This window comes from Biomphalaria glabrata, chromosome 6 (genome assembly GCF_947242115.1).
Source record: "Biomphalaria glabrata chromosome 6, xgBioGlab47.1, whole genome shotgun sequence".
Taxonomy (NCBI): Eukaryota; Metazoa; Mollusca; class Gastropoda; family Planorbidae; genus Biomphalaria; species Biomphalaria glabrata.
The window spans coordinates 2,868,387-2,889,165 of NC_074716.1; the positions used below are offsets into that span (position 1 = coordinate 2,868,387).

General features: G+C 37.5%; 1 protein-coding gene across 1 annotated transcript; it reads left to right on the forward strand.

The window, feature by feature from the left end:
* The first annotated feature begins 6,798 nt into the window (after window positions 1-6,798).
* LOC129926906 (schistosomin-like) lies at window positions 6,799-14,612 on the forward strand. The gene is made up of 4 exons (XM_056033482.1): window positions 6,799-6,939; window positions 10,019-10,166; window positions 12,225-12,335; window positions 14,503-14,612. The coding sequence occupies exons 1-3, from the start codon at window positions 6,900-6,902 to the stop codon at window positions 12,325-12,327; spliced, it is 291 nt and encodes a 96-aa protein (XP_055889457.1). The 5' UTR covers window positions 6,799-6,899; the 3' UTR covers window positions 12,328-12,335; window positions 14,503-14,612.
* Window positions 14,613-20,779: the final 6,167 nt, after the last annotated feature.

Genomic DNA, 20,779 nt, shown 5'->3' on the forward strand with positions numbered 1-20,779 from the left:
ACTTAAGTTATATGTTACATAGGTTAGGGTGGGGAAAAACAACTTTACTTCTTGTAACTACTTTACAAAACAACGCCTTGATCCAACTTTCTAAAACAATTTCACATTTTTTTGTAGTGTTAATGTCCGGTCTAAAGTAGTATATATATGTCTATGGCATCAAGTTTTAGAGTGCTTATTGAAACAAATAGTTCGGCTTCTCCGTCTGGAAAAATAAAAAGTAGGAAGGCAGGACAAGTAATAAATACTTAAGCGGACTAAAATGAGACCGAAATTTAAGACAGAGAATGGGTTGGGTTTGGGTTTTGGCACGTCGGCACAACTTAGGCCATGTCGTGCCCGTAATTCCTCAGAATGTTCTAAATAGTGGAAGAAGTAAAACAATTTAAGGACTTACAATTTAATGTTTATAAAACTTATATTTGGTCTATATGCAGTTCTAAATATGCCTATAGTTTGCAAAATAAATGTCTGGTATTCAGAAAAACAGTTTATTTTGATCAATCTATCTATCTATCTATCTATCTATCTATCTATCTATCTATCTATCTATCTGTCTGTCTGTCTGTCTATCAGTCTGTCTATCTATCTATCTATATCTATCTATCTATCTATCTATCTATCTATCTATCTATCTATCTATCTATCTATCTATCTATCTATCTTTCTATCTATCTATCTATCTATCTATCTATCTATCTATCTATCTATCTATCTATCTATCTGTCTGTCTGTCTGTCTATCAGTCTGTCTATCTATCTATCTATATCTATCTATCTATCTATCTATCTATCTATCTATCTATCTATCTATCTATCTATCTTTCTATCTATCTATCTATCTATCTATCTATCTATCTAACCCTTGTAAGACACTTAGTATTATTAGTTTGTATAGAGACGCACTATAATTGACGGACTTTGAACGCGAATAGTGACGTCATGACTTAGTTGGGTTAGAGGCTACTTAGAGACATAAAGTTAGCTGGGGATAAGATTTCTTTGAAATCACACGTTGCTATCGACAGAGACTCGACTGTGGCCTTTATTCAGTATTAAATCATCACCTGAATTGTTTGGACTTAAGTCTTTTCACTTGTTACCTTTGTGTGCGTTGTGGGACCTTGGTAAGCCACAACGACTTCATCCGTACCAGAAACCCAGACATCTCCAGAGTAATCTGTCGAAGTCAGACAGGCATTAACAACTACTAGACAGTAGGCTCATCACACTATCTATCTATCTATCTATCTATCTATCTATCTATCTATCTATCTATCTATCTATCTATCTATCTATCTATCTATATTCATATATGTAGATATAGATATATATAGATATAGATAGATATATAGATATATATAGATATAGATATATAAAAATAATAATAACCTTTATTCTCGTAAGGAAATTTGTCTTACAAATTGAGCATTACACAAAGCAAAACATTACAACTATAAAAAGTGTACATTCACACCAGACTCACTCATAATTTCCATGTAAAAAGGCTATATCAGCTTGTTTCTATTTAATGATTTCATTGCCAGGGGAACATATAGGCTATATATATATATCATGGGCGTAGCCAGGATTTTTTTCGGGGGGGGGATTTATTTCATTATGACCCATCATTCTTTCGGAAGACGTTTATTGTACTATAGAATAGGTTCTTCCTGGAGTTGGTGGGAAAATTGTAGACGTCCTGACATTGCCAGCAAGCACTATTTCTGGTATTGAAAGAAGACAAAAGGCATATTCTGAGGTATCTACAGTGCATTTTCCTGCTATTAAAAAGTTTTATTTCAAAAACTTAATGTGCTATTCTTACTGACTTAGACCCTCCCTCGCCGTTCGGCGCATTAGCCGTCGAGCTGTTTCCATAAAAATCTGTCACTGGCAATGTCTGAAGCCTCTTCCCACCTGCTCTGAGGACCTCCATGAATGTGTGGCGCCAAGTTGTACTTACGCGTAATTTATTTTGTCGGAGAACATGTCCCGCAAACCTCATGCGACGCTCTGTCACAATCTTACTAAGGGATTGACTCCCAGTTCGGCATAGGATTTCCTTGATTTACACCCGACCTCTATAACTGTCTCCTAAAATCTGTCTTAGCCATCTTTGTTGAGCCACATTAGTGTTTTTCAATTTCGGCAGATGACTATTCACTGCACTTTATTAATTGAGCCCCGCCACAGGTAGAAATGTGTAACCTCTCTTCAGACATTACCAGTGACAGATTTTTGTGGAAACAGCTTGCCGCCAAATGTTCCGAACGGAGCGGGAGGGTCTAAGTCAGTAAGAATAGCAGATTAGGTTTTTGAAATAAAATTTTTTAATAGCAGGAAAATGCACTGTAGATACCTCAGAATATGCATTTTGTTGGCTTTCAATACCAGAAATAGTGCTTGGCGGCGGTGCTTCGCCCCGCGCTGACTGAAAGAATGATGGATCCGAATGTAATAAAGATTATGTACACACACATACATACATATAAAAAAAAAATCGAGGGGGGGGGACGGACAAAATCTCCCGCCCAACCCCCCCCCCCCCCCCGAAAAAAAACCCTGGCTACGCCCATGCTACATATTATGTGTTCTAGGATTTTACATGTGATGCTGGTAAGTGATACTGGTCTGTAATATTGACAACACAGGTCCTTGCCGAACTGGCGTGCGCTGTCACTCGTCACGGTTGACCGCTCGTCTAGCGCTGGCCTGGGGCGATTTGCGTAGTCTAAAAACACACACACAGCACTACCCCCATCTGTCCCCACCGCCAGGTTTATAAATCAATAAGTTCTGGATCCGTTAGTATTATAACTTACCCCAAACAATCAAAACAACCAAAGAGAGAATGAAGAATACTGTCTTCATGATGGTGCCGGAATACGCTGGACTTGCGATGTAGGGCAGTGCGATTAGACTTCTGATCGGAGCCAAGCACTGACCTAAATATAAAGCAGGAGATTATTTTGAAGCAACAATTGTAATAAATGTTTTACATGTTTCGGATGTTCCTTCGGAGTTGAAGAAAATTACTTCTTAGTCCAAACCTCCCGCACGATGACGGGGAATGGGAGCGGGCAGGGTTTAAACCCTGGACCATCAATAAATCTGAACGACAGTCCAATGCGCAAACGGCATGACCAGGCAGCCATCCGGCCCTTACTTTAACTGAAGCAACAATTAGTGTTTATGGTAGGTGCGTGGAAAACTAGCCATTGGAGCAGTCGTTTTTATGCAGTATGTACAGGTGGAAAAAATACGGAAAATTAGTGCTTATTATTTTTAAATTAGTATTCCCAAATACGGCTAAATATGTAGTGTTTCGCCCCCTTAAATAATTTAACATGCTGTTTCTCCCATTTGCATTCTCTGACCAAGCTAAAACTTTTAAAAATAGTTTATTATACCTAACAAAACATCAATCACACACAAAAAAAAAAAAACAACAACAACTAGTCAGTTAATTATTGGTTTGTTTTTTTTTCGTTTATAGAGAATCAAGAGAAATAACACCTACAATGTTTAGAGATATGATTGTAAGTACGGAGTTCATTGCCTTAGATAAGCTTTTTTAAGGATAGTTTATATTTTGCTTGTTTAATAATCATAATTGTTTTGCTTGGTTTTTGGATGACTAGAAGTAAAAAAAAAAGTTGTTAGATTAGCAAGCATGAATTAAAATGATATCTTTATTTAATATAAGCCAAAAAAAAGTTGTTAGATTAGCAAGCAGGAATTAAAAGGATATCTTTACTTAATATAAGCCAAAAAAGTTGTTAGATTAGCAAGCAGGAATTAAAAGGATATCTTTACTTAATATAAGCCAAAAAAGTTGTTAGATTAGCAAGCAGGAATTAAAATGATATCTTTATTTAATATAAGCAAAAAAAGTTGTTAGATTAGCAAGCAAGAATTAAAATGATATCTTTATTTAATATAAGCAAAAAAAAGTTGTTAGATTAGCAAGCAGGAATTAAAATGATATCTTTATTTAATATAAGCATATTTGGTTTCGTTTCTGATTTCATTGGTACCGGTATTTGTAAGTTGTTGAATACATACGTAAGTCAATTGTATTTACTTATCTACGCCTACACTACGAAAGCGGTTCAGAGGCCGACCTGCTAAAGTCTGGAAAAACCGGTCCTAATAAATTAGTTGTCATAAGTCGCTAAGTTCCAAATTAAAATGGACTAATTAACGCACTAACCACACCATATAACTAACTAGACACGTGACCTGAACACCAGTGTTGAGGAAAAAAAGGAACCCTAGCGGGTCAAGGGCACAGTTTATTGAGTCAAACATGGCGACGAAATGATTTGGAATAACCGTAAGCGGGGAATGGGGGGAAGGGGGATAATGCTAATGAAAGTGAGATGCATTGTCGGAATGGATCACAGCAGCACAAACATCGAGTCTCGTGTAGGATAGGTGTAGTTTAGACAGAGGCGGCGCAAGGCGTAGGAGAAGAGTGCCACCGCCCACAGCCTCGAAGTTCAAGAGACCTCGCCAATCAAAGGTTCAGGGAGTGTGTTTTAAAAGTCATGAGTGCAACTTAAAAATTAGGTCATAAAACGCAATAAAGTCAAATCAGTGACTTCTAACTTTACAAATCTATAAAGAACTACAAAAAAGTGATCCCAAATTGACACGACCTCAGGAAAGACGGCAAATCAGCTACTCCAAATCATAACAGAAAATACAATGAAAGAAATGAACAAGTATTTATATTGACTTACAATTTTTTGTTAACAATCTGTAAATACAACCTCTACTGAAAGCAGCTTTTGAAAATTAAAACTCATTTTTACAATAATAATAAGAAATACCATGGGTCTGAAAAAATTGTATTTCGTAAAAGTTTTGACGTATAAATCCAATCTTATCTTATCTTATATGATACAGACGTGATTTCAAAAAAAAAAAAAAGAAGATGATTACGTCCTACGCGTCATGCATATAGTTATGCATATTAACCAATGACCTAAACTCTGCCAAGTCACTGTTTTTCCTGGCTAGCTCAGGCAACCCATTCCATGCTCTAATAGCACTAGGGAAGAAGGAGTATTTGTACACATTTTTCCTTGTTTATACACACACATCAGTGATACCATAGTTCATTTGTCTCCATTAAATTAAATTAAATTTAGTTGTTATAAACTTTAAATTTCTGTTATTTAAAAAGAGAATACATTCTCCTATATATAACTATACCAAAAGTAACGTTTTCTGATTACAAACAAAAATGTTATTGAAGTTTAATCATGACAGTGTGGAATGTACAAATGTGAAAAATGAACACTTCTGCCAGAACGTGGAAACAATTAGGAAGATATAAGAGTTACATAACTTTTTTCTCTCAGAACAAAAACAAAACCTAATAAAATACCCAGAAAGACACAAAGGCACATTCCTTGTTCCATATGCCAGGACCAATTTGTACAAACACTCCTTGTGCCCTACTGCTATTAGAGCAAGAAATGGGTTGCCTGAGTCAGCCAGGAAAACCAACATCTTGTTAGAATTGAAGTCATTGACATGTATGACTATATTGACATACTGACACGCGTAAAATGTTATCTTCTTTTTTTTTGAAGTAACGTCTGTATTTTATAAGATATTATTCAAGACAGAACCAATGATTTAGTAAAGTTTAAATCTTTGATTAACAAATGGATACGCTATTGACGTTAAGATCTTTCCATATGCTAGGACACATTTTTGGAGTGCAACTTCTTTCCTAGTGCTTTAGAGCAGCGGTTCTCAATCATTTATCTCGGAGACCCCTTTTTTAGTATTCACAACAATGCGGCGAACCCCAATAGTATTTTCGTTCATAGGCATAAAAAACTGTTTACAGTTTGCTTTAATCGCTTTTATAAATTATAGAGCTCAGTTAACTTTTTCTTTCTCCGGAACACTTTCATCTTTGAGTGGGAATAGACGTCTGCCAGGGGCAAAATGTACGTCAGATAAAAAAAAAAAAACATGTTTTCGATGCTCTTAGGTGACCCCCCGGCAAATCGTCATTCGACCCCTAAGGGGGACGTCATCCACAGGGTGAGAACCCCTGCTTGAGAATATGGGTCGGGTTGCAGGCAAGTATTTATTGTATTTGACTTATTATTTGTACTATTACTTTGCTAACTCGATAAGCCCAGAAAATGGTTTAGTCGAGCGTGTGGTCCAGAATTGAAAGTTTTCGAATTGTACACACAAAAAAAGGAAATGATTATTTAGAAACAAACACATACACATTTTCTTCATAAGTTTAATTTTTGTTTAAACTTTCCTTTTTTATATTCATAAAGAAAAAGTTAGATGTAATAGGATTCATTAACAAATGTACGTTATTGTTGGTAGATATTTCGGGGGTTCCCTTTTGATCTGACATTCATTAAGATATATATGTATGTGTCTAGCTAATAGCTATATGTGTTTGTTTGTTTTGTTTGTTTTACATGTTTCGGATGTTCCTTCAGAGTTGAAGATAATTACTTCCTAGTCCAAACCTCCCGCAGGACGACGTGGGGATGGGAGCGGGCAGGGTTTGAACCCTCGACCATCGATAAATCTGAACGACAGTCCAGCGCGCAAACCGCACGACCAGGCAGCCAGTTTAGCGTGTTTTTTTTTTTATAAACATGATATTTTGGTATTGTCAGCCTTAAACCAAAACATATCCACAATACTAAAGGTTAATGAAAACAAGTCGCACTTGTTAATTGCTAAAATTAAAATAATTACTCTAGTAGGTCAAATTAGTAGCGTTTCCAACATAAATTTTCAGCTATATATACAGGCCAGTGCGTCGTTCGAGTCACACCAGACGACTAACCGCACTGATCTTTATATTTTGTGTAAGCCCAGCATATCGTAGCAGCATTCACCATGAAGACTGTATTTATTATTCTTGCCCTGATTGTCTGTGGTAAGTCTTAAGAACTGATCTAGACTGTAAATTGTGGTGCTTGTTATAGTATATTGTTACGATCTTCTCTACCAGGCCTTCTGCCAACACTGCCCAACAACACAACACAGCACATCTAAAACATCAACTTGACAACAAGAGCTTCAATAAACAAAGTGGCGGTTTATTTACAATTACATCGACAACAGCCAATAAACACAATTGGCTACAGTAACTTCAAATGCTCTGCTACACTACAGAACTGCCTAACTAATCACTACAAGTCTCTCTAGCTCGTACAGCTACATTTTCGAGGACTCACTTCGTAGCACACAGTCCTTACTGCTTGCTGTCCTGGACTCTACTGTCCTTTCTAACACACTGTCTCTCGTCTGTAAAGGCTTTGTGGTCACATGACCATAACATTGGTCATATTGCATGCATTAGCAGTAATGTTCCTTGTTCAACAGCCCTTGACCTGTGTGATTGACCTGAATCATGTGTGTCAGTAGGCCGCACACACATTAACCCTTTCAGTCCGCCACTAGGGTTATAACAATATTGTTTTCAATGTATTCCGCTTCTTGCATGTTTAATAAATAGCTTTTTATTAACATTCATTGTTTGAAAACATGTTTTTGAAAGGATATGATTATTTGTGATGGCTATTTAGTAGAAAAAAAATTGTGTTTGAGTGCGGTCGTTTTTTTTTTTCTTTTAAAGAAGGAATTGTTACAATTTGTGTATGTTTAAATCTCTCATTTTTTTTTATTCCTTCCTTGTTCTATTCTCTCTGTCTCTCTGTCTCTCTCCCCCTCCCTGACTAATCACTTCTCTCCCTCTTGCGATGGTCGAAAACAATTCAAAAAATAAACAAGTTATTTCTTACCGTGTACCTAGAACAACTAAAACCCTTTTAATGGTCGAATTGGCAGTGAAATTAAATAATTTTCCTAAAACGATTTCAATGTCTCAATTTAGAACCGGTAAGCCGAGGAATAGTGACGATAGTCAGAGACTGTAAGTAAGTAGTAAAGTTCCCCTTTCAGACCTTGCGATATATGGGGCAGACGATGTCAAGGTCATCTGTTTCTAAGGGGGTGGTGGCTGAGTGGTTAATCGCTCGGCTTCTGAACCTGAGGTTATGGGTTCGAATCTCGGTGAAGGCTGGGGTTTTGAATTTCGGGATTTTTAGGACGTCCCTGAGTCCACCCAACTCTGACTTTAGTTGGGGAAAGTAAAGACCGTTGGTCGTTTTGATGGCCACATGACACCCTGCTCGTTAACCGTTGGCCATAGAAACAGATAACGGACTATTGTACATAGACCATTTTGTTTTGGGAGGGAGTGGTAAGTTATACTTGAATTCATGGGACAAAGTTATTCGTAAGTGGGGGGCGCTAATATGCTGGACGATCCATTTAAGGATTAAACAAAAATAGTTCCAGCTAAAATTTGCAACATTTAGTATCATTTCTTTCCAACGCTGCTAAGATTGAGTATCAGGGATAGTAGAATTCATGGGTTAAGAAACAGAAAGCTTCCGGCAAAAAAAAAGCAGCAACAGCTAAGCGTACAGAACTATTTTGTTTTGCGGAGGTATGAGACATGGGGAAAAAGTCATTCACAGGCAAAAAAAAATAATAAAAAAATACCCTGAGTGGCGGGCAAGGGTCGGCATTCAATGTGGTCATTCTTAAAATATTTTTTCCCATTAGGCCTAGGGCCGTTCCAACGAAGAATGCTAGTGGAGTTGGGGTTTCAAATTAACTCTTTCTCTCCTAACTGACGATACCAACGTTGATTTCATCAGAATGTGGTAAATAATTACGGAGAGAAAGAGTTAAACATGTGTAGAGCGTTTGGGGGTTTGGGGGGAAGACGTTACAATTGGACAATCCAAGAATGGGATTTTTTTTTAAAGAGTACATCAGTTGGGCCAAAGTATTGTCTGTGCAGAGTCAAAATTAGTGGGTTGCTGGATGTTTTACCAAAAAACCAGAAAGATGATTGGTTGTCGAGAGTGTGTGTTGGGGAAGGTTAATGTGGGCCTACCATTGAAATAAGAAAAAAAAAAGTCCCTGTCAAATTAATTATATACCAACTATTTCAACCGTGGCAAAGCAGGGGTGTCAGCTAGTCTATATCTCTCCTTAACTCTTCATCCTTTTCTCCTTCACTCTCTCTCTCTCTCTCCATCATTTTCTTCTTTTTTTTCTTTCTTCACTCTCTCTCTCTCTCCATCATTTTCTTCTTTTTTTTCTTTCTTCACTCTCTCTCTCTCTGTCCATCATTTTCTTCTTTTTTTTCTTTCTTCACTCTCTCTCTCTCCATCATTTTCTTCTTGTTTTTTCTTTCTTCACTCTCTCTCTCTCCATCATTTTCTTCTTTTTTTTCTTTCTTCACTCTCTCTCTCCATCATTTTCTTCTTTTCTTTTCTTTCTTCACTCTCTCTCTCTCTCCATCATTTTCTTCTTTTTTTTCTTTCTTCACTCTCTCTCTCTCTCTCCATCATTTTCTTCTTTTTTTTTCTTTCTTCACTCTCTCTCTCTCCATCATTTTCTTCTTTTTTTTCTTTCTTCACTCTCTCTCTCTCTCTCCATCATTTTCTTCTTTTTTTTTCTTTCTTCACTCTCTCTCTCTCCATCATTTTCTTCTTTTTTTTTTCTTTCTTCACTCTCTCTCTCTCTCCATCATTTTCTTCTTTTTTTTTCTTTCTTCACTCTCTCTCTCTCTCTCCATCATTTTCTTCTTTTTTTTTCTTTCTTCACTCTCTCTCTCTCTCCATCATTTTCTTCTTTTTTTTTCTTTCTTCACTCTCTCTCTCTCTCCATCATTTTCTTCTTTTTTTTTCTTTCTTCACTCTCTCTCTCTCTCCATCATTTTCTTCTTTTTTGTTTCTTTCTTCACTCTCTCTCTCTCTCTCCATCATTTTCTTCTTTTTTTTTTTCTTTCTCTATCGCTCCTTCTCTTTGTCCTTCTCTTGTCTTATAATTTCAATTACATCTTCTCTTTCCCTCTCTTTCTCCCTCTCCTCATCTTTAGGGATCTCTCCATCAATCACTAACTTCATTTTTAACGCAAATATTTTTTTTTCCAGCCGTCGTGGCCGACAACTACAGATGCCCCAACCCGGGTGACGCTTTTGAATGCTTTGAGTCTGACGCCACTGCCAGGTTCTGTGTGTCTGGTAAACGGGGAGCCTACGTCATCTGCTCCAAATGCAGAAGGAAATACGAATTCTGCGCGTGAGTTTTGATTCTTTCAATACTAGTTTTAATTCTGAAATTCAGGGCCGGTTCTACCACAAAAAAAAAGTACTAGACAGCGACAAAGGCAGCTAAAAATTGAAATTATATGCAGTTCAGAAGCACAAAATAATAGTGCTAATTAATATAAAATTTTGTAACAACTTTTTTTCCATTTTAGCCTCCATTACAAGAAATATGTTTGTCCATTTTGTCCTTATTTTGTTTATTAATGCGATATTTGCAACACAACTGCTGGGTTTTATGAGTGTGTAGTTTCTCAACATTATGTTGTATTAGTAGTCATGTTCTCTCTTCTCTTTGTGCTTGTTTACTTCTGCTAACGCTAAAGTCTCTTAGTGCTCTCTACTTGCCCATTAGACATAACTCTCTAAATACATAAAAATAAATAAAGATAGGTGTTAGCAGACGTAGAAATAACTTGGCTAATCTAGCCACAAAGGCAAAGGCACACTGTACACACAAATAATAAAGTCATAACCATAGCTACCAATTTTATGTTCAGAATTAAACTCACATATCACTTAGCAATACACATACTCTCACTATGGTGTATCTCCTTGTCCTTACTCTAAAAAAAAACAAAAAACAAGGGAAACAACTGAGGTTTTCACTTCGTGGTAAGTTTCAGACCGATTGCTTTCCCATGCAAAAGATACGAGATGATCAATGATTACAAAATCCCTTCACGTCGCAGTGAGTCTCAATCAAGGCCGTGACAACATGTTTTTTAATTCCGTTATTATTTGTATTTGTATTGCGCAACATTTAAGCCAATAACAAAAGGTACTAGAATTTATAGAAAAATGTTTACTTTATTTTAAAAGAGAAATAATACAGATAGTGACTGTAGTCATTTTGACTGATTTTAAAACAACATTTAATAAGACAGTTGTTCTCCCACTGTGATCCACGAGAAGACCGCACTGATCTATACACACACACAAAATAGCCATTGCTTATCTATATAATAATTTCGTCACTAAAAGCCAGGTTAATCCGATCGGACAATTTGATTAATAATCAACTGGCTCCTGTTCAATATGTCAACTAATCATCCATGACTTTTGCTGACGCAGCATGGCAGACGATACTGATTAATCACAGTCCCTTTGATATAATGATATTTGGCGCATGAATATCAATTTCACTTATTTTACCAACGAATCAACGACGTTCTTTTAAGTCGTCTGCTATTCAAAGAAGTAGGCCAAGCTTTGTATTAATCAAACCGACGACACTGAGACTCCACGACACGTCGACATCGGTCTGGCTATTAATCGTGCATAATTAATGATTAAGTTGTACAGTGTTTATTGAATTGGTGTTGTTGTTTTTTCGCACACCCATCAAACCGTTATATTATAGATAAATATTTGAAACATAAGCAGACACCTGAAGAAGAGCTACCAATTAGTCAATTAATTACTGGTAATTGTTTATTTTGTTTGATACCTAGAAGAAAAAAATAAATCATTTAGTATTCATATAATATATATATATATATATATATATATATATATATATATATATATATATATGGCTAAATATGTAGGGTTTTGTCCACTTAGATAAATGTATATGTTATTACTCACACACCCATTTTCGGATCAAGTAAAAACTTTAAACAATTAGTTAATGTATCTAACAAAATAGGAAACAATCAGAAAAAAAAAAAAACAATTAGTCAATTCATTATTTTTTATTCCATTATTTTGTTTGAGATCGAATATGGGAAATAACGTCTACACAACAGAGAGATATAGTTGTAAGTGCAAAGTTCTTCCCCTTAGATAACTTTTTTTTTTAAGTATTTTTAAAATTTATTTTGAGTATTGTCAGACTGAGTGGAACACATGTGGGCCGATTCTGAGTTTGTGTTTCAACACAAACTATATATTTGTACGCTTGTTAATTTAAAGTTCACTTTATTTATTAACAGCTGAATTTTTTACACAATTTCTCCTGTGACAGTATCTATACAAGACATTCTTTCAAATGTAGAAATAATTCAATGTGTGACCATTATCTCCATAGCAACGGCGCCAAGGTGTCCAAGAGACCGGAAGTTGAATGTAGACCAGATTGGGCCTCAACTGAATGTACTTCCGATAACAGTGATGTCCCCTCTGTCATGTAAATATTGAGGTCAGTGACATTTTCTTGAATGTTTTAAACTATAACAAAGAATTAATCCAGTATCAGTGTAAATATTCGCGCTGTATTATTATTGGGCTTTCATTACAATGCTCCGGGTTTTAAAATGGGACTGCATCAGAGACGTGCTACTAGCAGACGACTGTGCCCCTAAAATCCTCAAACGAAGAAGACCTTCAAAAGAGCCTGTCCCTTTTTTGCTAACGCCTGCCAAAAATTTTGGCCTCACTATAAATGTAAAAAAGACAGAAGTGCTGCACCAACCTCCTCCAAATAAATCTGTCACAGGACCAGACATTCTTATAGAAACTAGTAAATGTTAAAAATATTGTCTACAGCAGCGGTTCTCAACCTTTTAAGCTCGGCGACCCCTCTTTACAATCCCTTACTCTGCCGCGACCCCACCCCCTCCGCTCAGAGTCCTGGACCTCATATTCCCGCCACACCAAAAAAACTTTTTCCACCTACACTGTCTTAGGAAAATTCATAAGGTGCATTGGTCTGACCACAAACCAGATACTGAAATCCTACAGTTGTCTAGCATAAACAGTATCAATGCCCCAGTTGAAAAAGGTCCCGATTTCGATGGGTGGGACATGTAGTCCGCATGCCAGACATTCGCCTTCCCAAACGACTTCTGTACGGGGAGTTGTGTGCAGGAAAGCGCTCCCAGGGAGGTCAATACAAGCGCTTTAAAGACAACAATAAGAGCATGACCCAAATCAGCAGGGTTTCTGTCCAGGGCTTTTGCCAGAGAGGATTTAAGCCTCTCGAGTCCTCGCTAAAAATAAATAAATATTGACATTCACGGCTGGCAAGTACTAGCCTTCGATCGCTCCTCATGGCGTGAAGCTGTGAGTGTCAGAGTCACGTGATACAAAGCAAGAAGAGTTGCCAGGGTGAAAGAGCGCTGAATCAACAAAAAGCTGCGAGAAGAAGCAGGCCTTTCTGCAACTGACCTAGCCCACCCATGCCACATAAGCGGCCGGCCTTTCAAATCGAGGATGGGAATTTACAGTCATCTTCGAGTCCATAGGAAATGAGAAATGTGCTCATCTTCGATCACGAAGGAGGATATAGATAGATAGATAGATAGATAGATAGATAGAGATAGATAGATAGATAGATAGATAGATAGAGATAGATAGATAGATAGATAGATAGATAGATAGATAGATAGATAGAGATAGATAGATAGATAGATAGATAGATAGATAGATAGATAGATAGATAGATAGATAGATAGAGATAGATAGATAGATAGATAGATAGATAGATAGATAGATAGATAGATAGATAGATATAGATAGATAGATAGATAGATAGATAGATAGATAGATAGATAGATAGATAGATAGATAGATAGATAGATAGAGATAGATAGAGATAGATAGATAGATAGATAGATAGATATAGATAGATAGATAGATAGATAGATAGATAGATAGATAGATAGATAGATAGATAGAGATAGATAGATAGATATAGATAGATAGATAGATAGATAGATAGATAGATAGATAGATAGATAGATAGATAGATAGATAGATAGATAGTTGGGATGCTTATGTCAGAGGTTGGAGGCTGCCCAGGCCTGAATAAACTATTGTAGCTCAACGAAGGAGAGGCCACTGTCTATATATTGGCTATATTTTGCACTTTTCAGGCCAAACTTTGACAGATTTAGGAAGCCACGGGCAAAATGTTTCTCAAATATTTTACATATTTCGGATGTTCCATCAGAGTTGAAGATATTCCAGATTGTAGTCGAAACTTCCCGCGGGATGAAAAAGGGGGAGGGGTATCGGGCAGGGTTTGAACCCAGGACCATTGAGACAACATAGCGACAGTCTAGAGCGCTTACCACATGATCAGACCCGCCATCCAAGCTCATTACCCGTGCGGTAAGGCGAGCATGACCCAAATCAGCAGGGTTTCTGTCCAGGGCTTTTGCCAGAGAGGATTTAAGCCTCTCGAGCCCTCGCTAAAAATAAATATGGCGATTATAATGCAGGGGTTGATGTGCAAGTATCGTTATTTTATTAACACAAAAATGCTCATTATTTAGAGATACAGTTTAATTAACTCTTTAATGTCTTTGGTCTCGTAATATTTGTTTTTCAATAAATTCACTGACAAAGTTTACTTTGTCTTACAGGTGATGTAAAGACACAACCAAGACACCTAACAGACCTGTTAGAACGTGTTATATTTGTGGAATTCTGATATGAAGTTATTATGTAATAAACTCAAATATAATAAAGAAAAGACATTTTTCTTTTGTTCTCTTCAAAAATGAAGATGATTTTGTCCTACGCGTCATGGATCTAGTCATGCATGTTATTTTGTTAACCAATGACTTAAATTCTGCCAAGTCACTGGTTTTCCTGGCTAGCTCAGGCAACCCATTCCATGCTCTAATAGCACTAGGGAAGAAGGAGCATCTATTTATATAATTCTCTTCATGGTTCAAGAGTTTGGACACCACGTAATGGAAAGATCACTCTTTTATTTTTGCAAGTCGAACGAGTAGAGTTACCCACGTAATTTTAGAGGCGAAAAAAATAAGAGGGGGGGGGGGGGGAGACAAGTAGTATTCAAGTAATCTATTCTGTATTCACCCGTCACTAAATAGCAAGGCCGGACTTAACCATTGTGGGGCCCTATGCGAAACGGATTTCGCGGGGCCCAGTTTGGGTAGGGATACGGATTATGAGTGATAAATTAAGAACTTGTATTAGAAAATAAATTCGTCTTTGCATTTTATTCATTTTTTTTACTACGTACAGAATTACTTTACGAGCCTTGCGTGTAGCGAAGTCATACAGTAAATCGTAAGAATTCTGTTTCCTACATAGATCACGCTCAATAGCAAGAATTACCGAATGTTTCAATCTTTCAATATATTTTGCGATTTCGGGAAATTTCCAGGAGCTCCTGGTAAACTGACAAGAGACCGCGGGAAATCTGTTATAAGTTATAAAATGGTTTATACACCTAGAATAAGAGCGGCTCCAATGAAAGTGCAAGTGCTATAAAATTGCGGGGCCAACTGCGGCTAGTTTGTACATATACCGTTACGTACATTGAACGAAGAATGTGCCTTTAATCCGTGTGTCTTTCTGAGTATTTTGTAAGATTTTGGTTTTGAAGATTATGAATATATTCTAGCTTGCTACAAATTATTATGGATTTTTTTCATAACATGAGAGACAACGACTTCAACAAGAGATGAATACATTATACATTATACAAGGTTAACTCTTTCTCTCCTAACTGACGATACCAACGTTGATTCCACCCAGAATGTGGTAAATAATTACGGAGAGAAAGAGTTAAATTAAAGACAAAAAAAAAAACAACAAAAAAACAATTACCTTTTGATGAACTTTCCGGATTTCTAGCTTGTGTTGTTTCTCGGACGAGCTCGGGGTACTATTACTTAAGTGTAATATGTAGATCTAATATACACAGTGCATAGTAGAACATGAATCAATAAGACTGATTGCAAGGCAAATTGGATCTTTAATCCCATGACTAAGGGAACAGTCCGATGCCTCTCAAGTTCCACAATGATAAAGTAACACGTCTTTTCTTTATCCAGTCTCAAAACAACTTTTTGTTCCATAATTCTGTCTCGTTATGTTTTGAATCTACCGTCACGTCACTAAAGCAAATCTCCGACTGTTGCTGACTTCTAAGCGCCAGCATGTTGCACTAGTATCTCTATACAACTATTCAGAGCCAATTACAAAATACAAAGCGGGAGGGGGATTACACGAAGAGGAAAAAACTACAGACTAAAAAAAATTATGCAAACGTGTATGAAAAATGAAAAGAAAAAGAGATTGGACCATAGCAAACTAAACATGCTATTTGCTGCTATAGGATAAAAGACACTCTACAAAAGAGATTGGGCCATAGCACACTAAACATGCTATTTGCTGCTAAAGGATAAAAGACACTCTACAAAAGAGATTGGACCATAGCACACTAAAACTGCTAAATGCTGCTATAGGATTAAAGACACTCTACAAAAGAGATTGGACCATAGCAAAACTAAACATGCTATATGCTGCTATAGGATAAAAGACTCTCTACAAAAGAGATTGAGCCATAGCACACTAAACATTCTATTTGCTGCTATAGGATAAGAGAAACTCTACAAAAGAGATTGGACCATAGCACACTAAACATGCTATTTGCTGCTATAGGATAAAAGACTCCTACAAAAGAGATTGGACCATAGCACACTAAACATGCTATTTGCTGCTATAGGATAAAAGACACTCTACAAAAGAGATTGGACCATAGCACACTAAACATGCTATTTGTTGCTATAGGATAAAAGACACTCTACAAAAGAGATTGGACCATAGCAAACTAAAAATGCTAAATGCTGCTATAGGATTAAAGACACTCTACAAAAGAGATTGGACCATAGCAAAACTAAACATGCTATATGCTGCTATAGGATAAAAGACACTCTACAAAAGAGATTGGACCATAGCACACTAAAAATGCTAAATGCTGCTATAGGATTAAAGACACTCTACAAAAGAGATTGGACCATAGCAAAACTAAACATGCTATTTGCTGCTATAGGATAAAAGACACTCTACAAAAGAGATTGGACCATAGCACACTAAACATGCTATTTGCTGCTATAGGATAAAAGACACTCTACAAAAGAGATTGGACCATAGCAAACTAAAAATGCTAAATGCTGCTATAGGATTAAAGACACTCTACAAAAGAGATTGGACCATAGCAAAACTAAACATGCTATATGCTGCTATAGGATAAAAGACACTCTACAAAAGAGATTGGACCATAGCACATTAAACATGCTATATGCTGCTATAGGATAAAAGACACTCTACAAAAGAGATTGGACCATAGCACACTAAAAATGCTAAATGCTGCTATAGGATTAAAGACACTCTACAAAAGAGATTGGACCATAGCACACTAAAAATGCTAAATGCTGCAATAGGATAAAAGACACTCTACAAAAGAGATTGGACCACAGCAAAACTAAACATGCTAAATGCTGCTATAATAAAACACACACTCTACAAAAGAGATTGGACCATAGCAAACTAAACATGCTAAATTCTGCTATAGGATAAAAGACACTCTACAAAAGAGATTGGACCATAGCAAACTAAACATGCTTTATGCTGCTATAACATGGGAAGAGGCACTCCCAAAATTAATTTAAAACAAAAGAGAAGTGAAAAAAAATATTGAAAAAAAAAAGCTTATCTAGGGGGAAGAACAACACATTTAAAGATCTATTAAGTCTATATCTTAATACTGCAAGATTTATTTCTTTTTTCGATATCAAACAAAATTAACAAATTACCACAAACTAATTAATTGGTCAATTTTTCATTTTTCATTTTTCATTTTTTCATGTTTTTTCTTCTTATAAATTACAGACATTACTTAAAAAAAGAAGATGATTCATGGGAAGCGTGGTCGAAAGGCCAAGTGCGCTTGAACTTGGCTTGGCTTGGCTACCTAGTCCGACTCGGGCAGAGTTGTGTTTACGGAAAACTAACTCCTAGATACCCCATCTGCCCCCCCCCCCCACTGGTCCACAAATGAGATTGGACCAAAAAGCGCTCTGAGCCATGCTATAAGCATGAAAGTAGCGCTATATAAAAACTAAAATAATAATAATAATAGCAGTGGGGAAAATAACGTGTTCAAGCCGCGTGACAGACAGACAGACAGACTGACAGACAGACGAAGTGAGTTGATATAAGCTTCGTAAAAACACCATCAGACTAATTTCTTACAGTTGCTTTGACTTACGTATACTCCTATGGAAGGTTCTGTTTTAATGTTTGTATTCTTTTTCAAAAGTATTACTTGAAATAAGAGACGTCGTTTCATGCTTTGAAAATGATTCTCGCAACACTAAGAGAAGGGAGAGACTATAAGAGAGAAATGGGACAAGACGTATAAACTAGAGAGAGAGATAGAGAGAAAGAGAGAAAGAAAAAAAGAGAGAGAGAGAGAGAAAAGAGAGAGAAAGAGAATGAGAGAAAGAGAGACAGAGATAAAGAAAGAGGGAGAGAGAGAAAAAAAAGAGAATGAGAGAAAGAGAGGCAGAGAGAGAAAGAGAGAAAGAGACAGAAAGAAGGAAAGAAAGAGAGAGAGTAATAAAAGGATACAGTGAGGGAAAAGGAATGATATTGAAGAGAAAGAGAGACAGAAGAGAAATTAAGAGAATAAGCCGGAGAGAGAGAATGTTGTTAAAGAGAAGGGAATAAACGGAGGACGAGGGAGAAAGAAAGAGAGAGGAAGTAAAAAAAAAAGTAAAGCCCCCCCTCCCCCCTCTTTTCACACCTTGCCATCTATTGGGCCGATGATGTAAAGGTCATCTGTTTCTGTGGCCCTTATTTCATAAGGGTGTCATATGACCAGCAAAACTAACGACCGCCATTACTTTCCCCCAACTAATGCCAGGTACATATATGAGGAGGGTGGACTCCGAGGAGCCCTAAAAATCCAGAAATTCAAAATCCCAGTCACAATTTCTATTTTCAGCTTGCAAATTCTTAATGCAGAGAGAAAGGTGTGTAAAGATGGTCCCTACACACTTGATAGTTTATGTTTCGGCGCTGGATTGTCGTTTGGATGTATCGATGGTCCTGGGTTCAAACCCTGCCCGCTCCCATCCCCCGTCGTCCTGCGGGAGGTTTGGACTAGAAAGTAAACTATCTTCAACTCTGAAGGTACATCCGAAACATGTAAAACATTTTACAAACAAACAAACATTTTAGGAGAAAAAGATACACGCTTATTGGTCACAGGGAAATTACAGAGTCTGGTATTCTGGAACATGAGGAAAGAGGCAGAAAGACATAAAGATAAAGGCACATTCCTCGTTCCATATGCTAGGACAAATTTGTACAAATACTCCTTCTTCCCTAGTGCTATTAGAGCATAGAATGGGTTACCTCAGGCAGCCAGGAAAACCAGTGAGTTGGCAGAATTGAAGTCATTTGTTAAACATGCATGACTAAATGCATGAGGCGTAGGACGTAATCATCTTCTTTTCTGAAGTAACGTCTGTATTTTATAAGATAAGGAGATAAGAGGCGCCCTTTGCCCTGCCTGTTTACTTTAGAACGCTGTCGCTGCGGGCCTGGAGCAACACTGTAAAGTGAGCTGCTTCTTCTGTAAGCCGGGAGTGCCTGGAAAGTTGCTGGACTGAAGGAGCAGGTTGTTGATGTGTTGATGTGATTGATTAACGTATTGTTACGAGTCTCCCTATCCAGGCTCTCTGCAAACTGCACCATACACCACTAACTTAAAGAACTTGACAACTCATGGCTCCAAAGTAACGTAACACTTTAATAGTTGAATAAATAGCCAATACTGTACAATTGGCAACACGTACACTGTACAAATATCTCTCCTGTTAATAGCCGTACCGCCGTATCAACTCTTGCACTGGCCTCTCCGTCTCGTTCCGGGCTTGCACTGGGTTCAACAGTTCAGGACTGACTTCACACACTAGGCTCGTTGTGTCGGACTCGATCACAGACCAAGATCAAGACGCCGTTCGTCTCAACTGTACTTGATAGTACTCCGCAATGAACCGTCGTAATGCTCCGTACAGAACCACACCGCTGAACTGTGCTGTAGTCGACCGTGTTCTGAACTCCTGTCGTGAACCTCCTTTCTGAACCTTGCTGTATTGAGCCCCTTTTCTCGACCGTCTTGACTGCGACACCTCCGCTCTTATATAGGGTCCCTACTGGCCTTCTCGAACCGGACAGAACGCCGCTCGACGTTTCTAGGTGGTCAGATGACTACAACTTTCGTGACGCCCCTGAGCTCTGTTCACGATGGCGATCCTTCCCGAACGTCCTGTTGATACTCGACTCGGCTGACCGTCGTAGCTCGTCACGGTTGACCGCTCGTCTAGCGCTGGCCTGGGGCGATTTGCGTCGGCTGACTACACACACACCACTACCCCCATCTATGCCACCACCAGGTTTATAACAGTATGTAGATGTTAGACGCAAGTTCGTGAATAACAACCGTCAACAGAACAATTAATAGATATTTTGAATAAATCCAGTTCTGAATTCAAATAACAGTTAATCAAAGAATAAGTCTGCGTCGTCTCTAGATCTATCTATATCACAAGTCAGCCTTTCTTCGTCGTACTGACCGTTGCTTCTCTATTTCCGTTCAAACTATTTTAAATGATTTGTCACGTCACTTCGGAAATACCCGATTAAACTGCCAACTTTACGCGTCTTTCTATTCAATGTATTGTGTGAATCAAAGTGAAGGTGAATCAAAGAACTACACTCTTGTGTTCAACGTAGCGTAAGATCAAGGCTCAAGTATGTGGCGGAAGCGAGCCCGTGGCTAACAGTCACTGTTCTGTGTCAGCTGTGGTCATG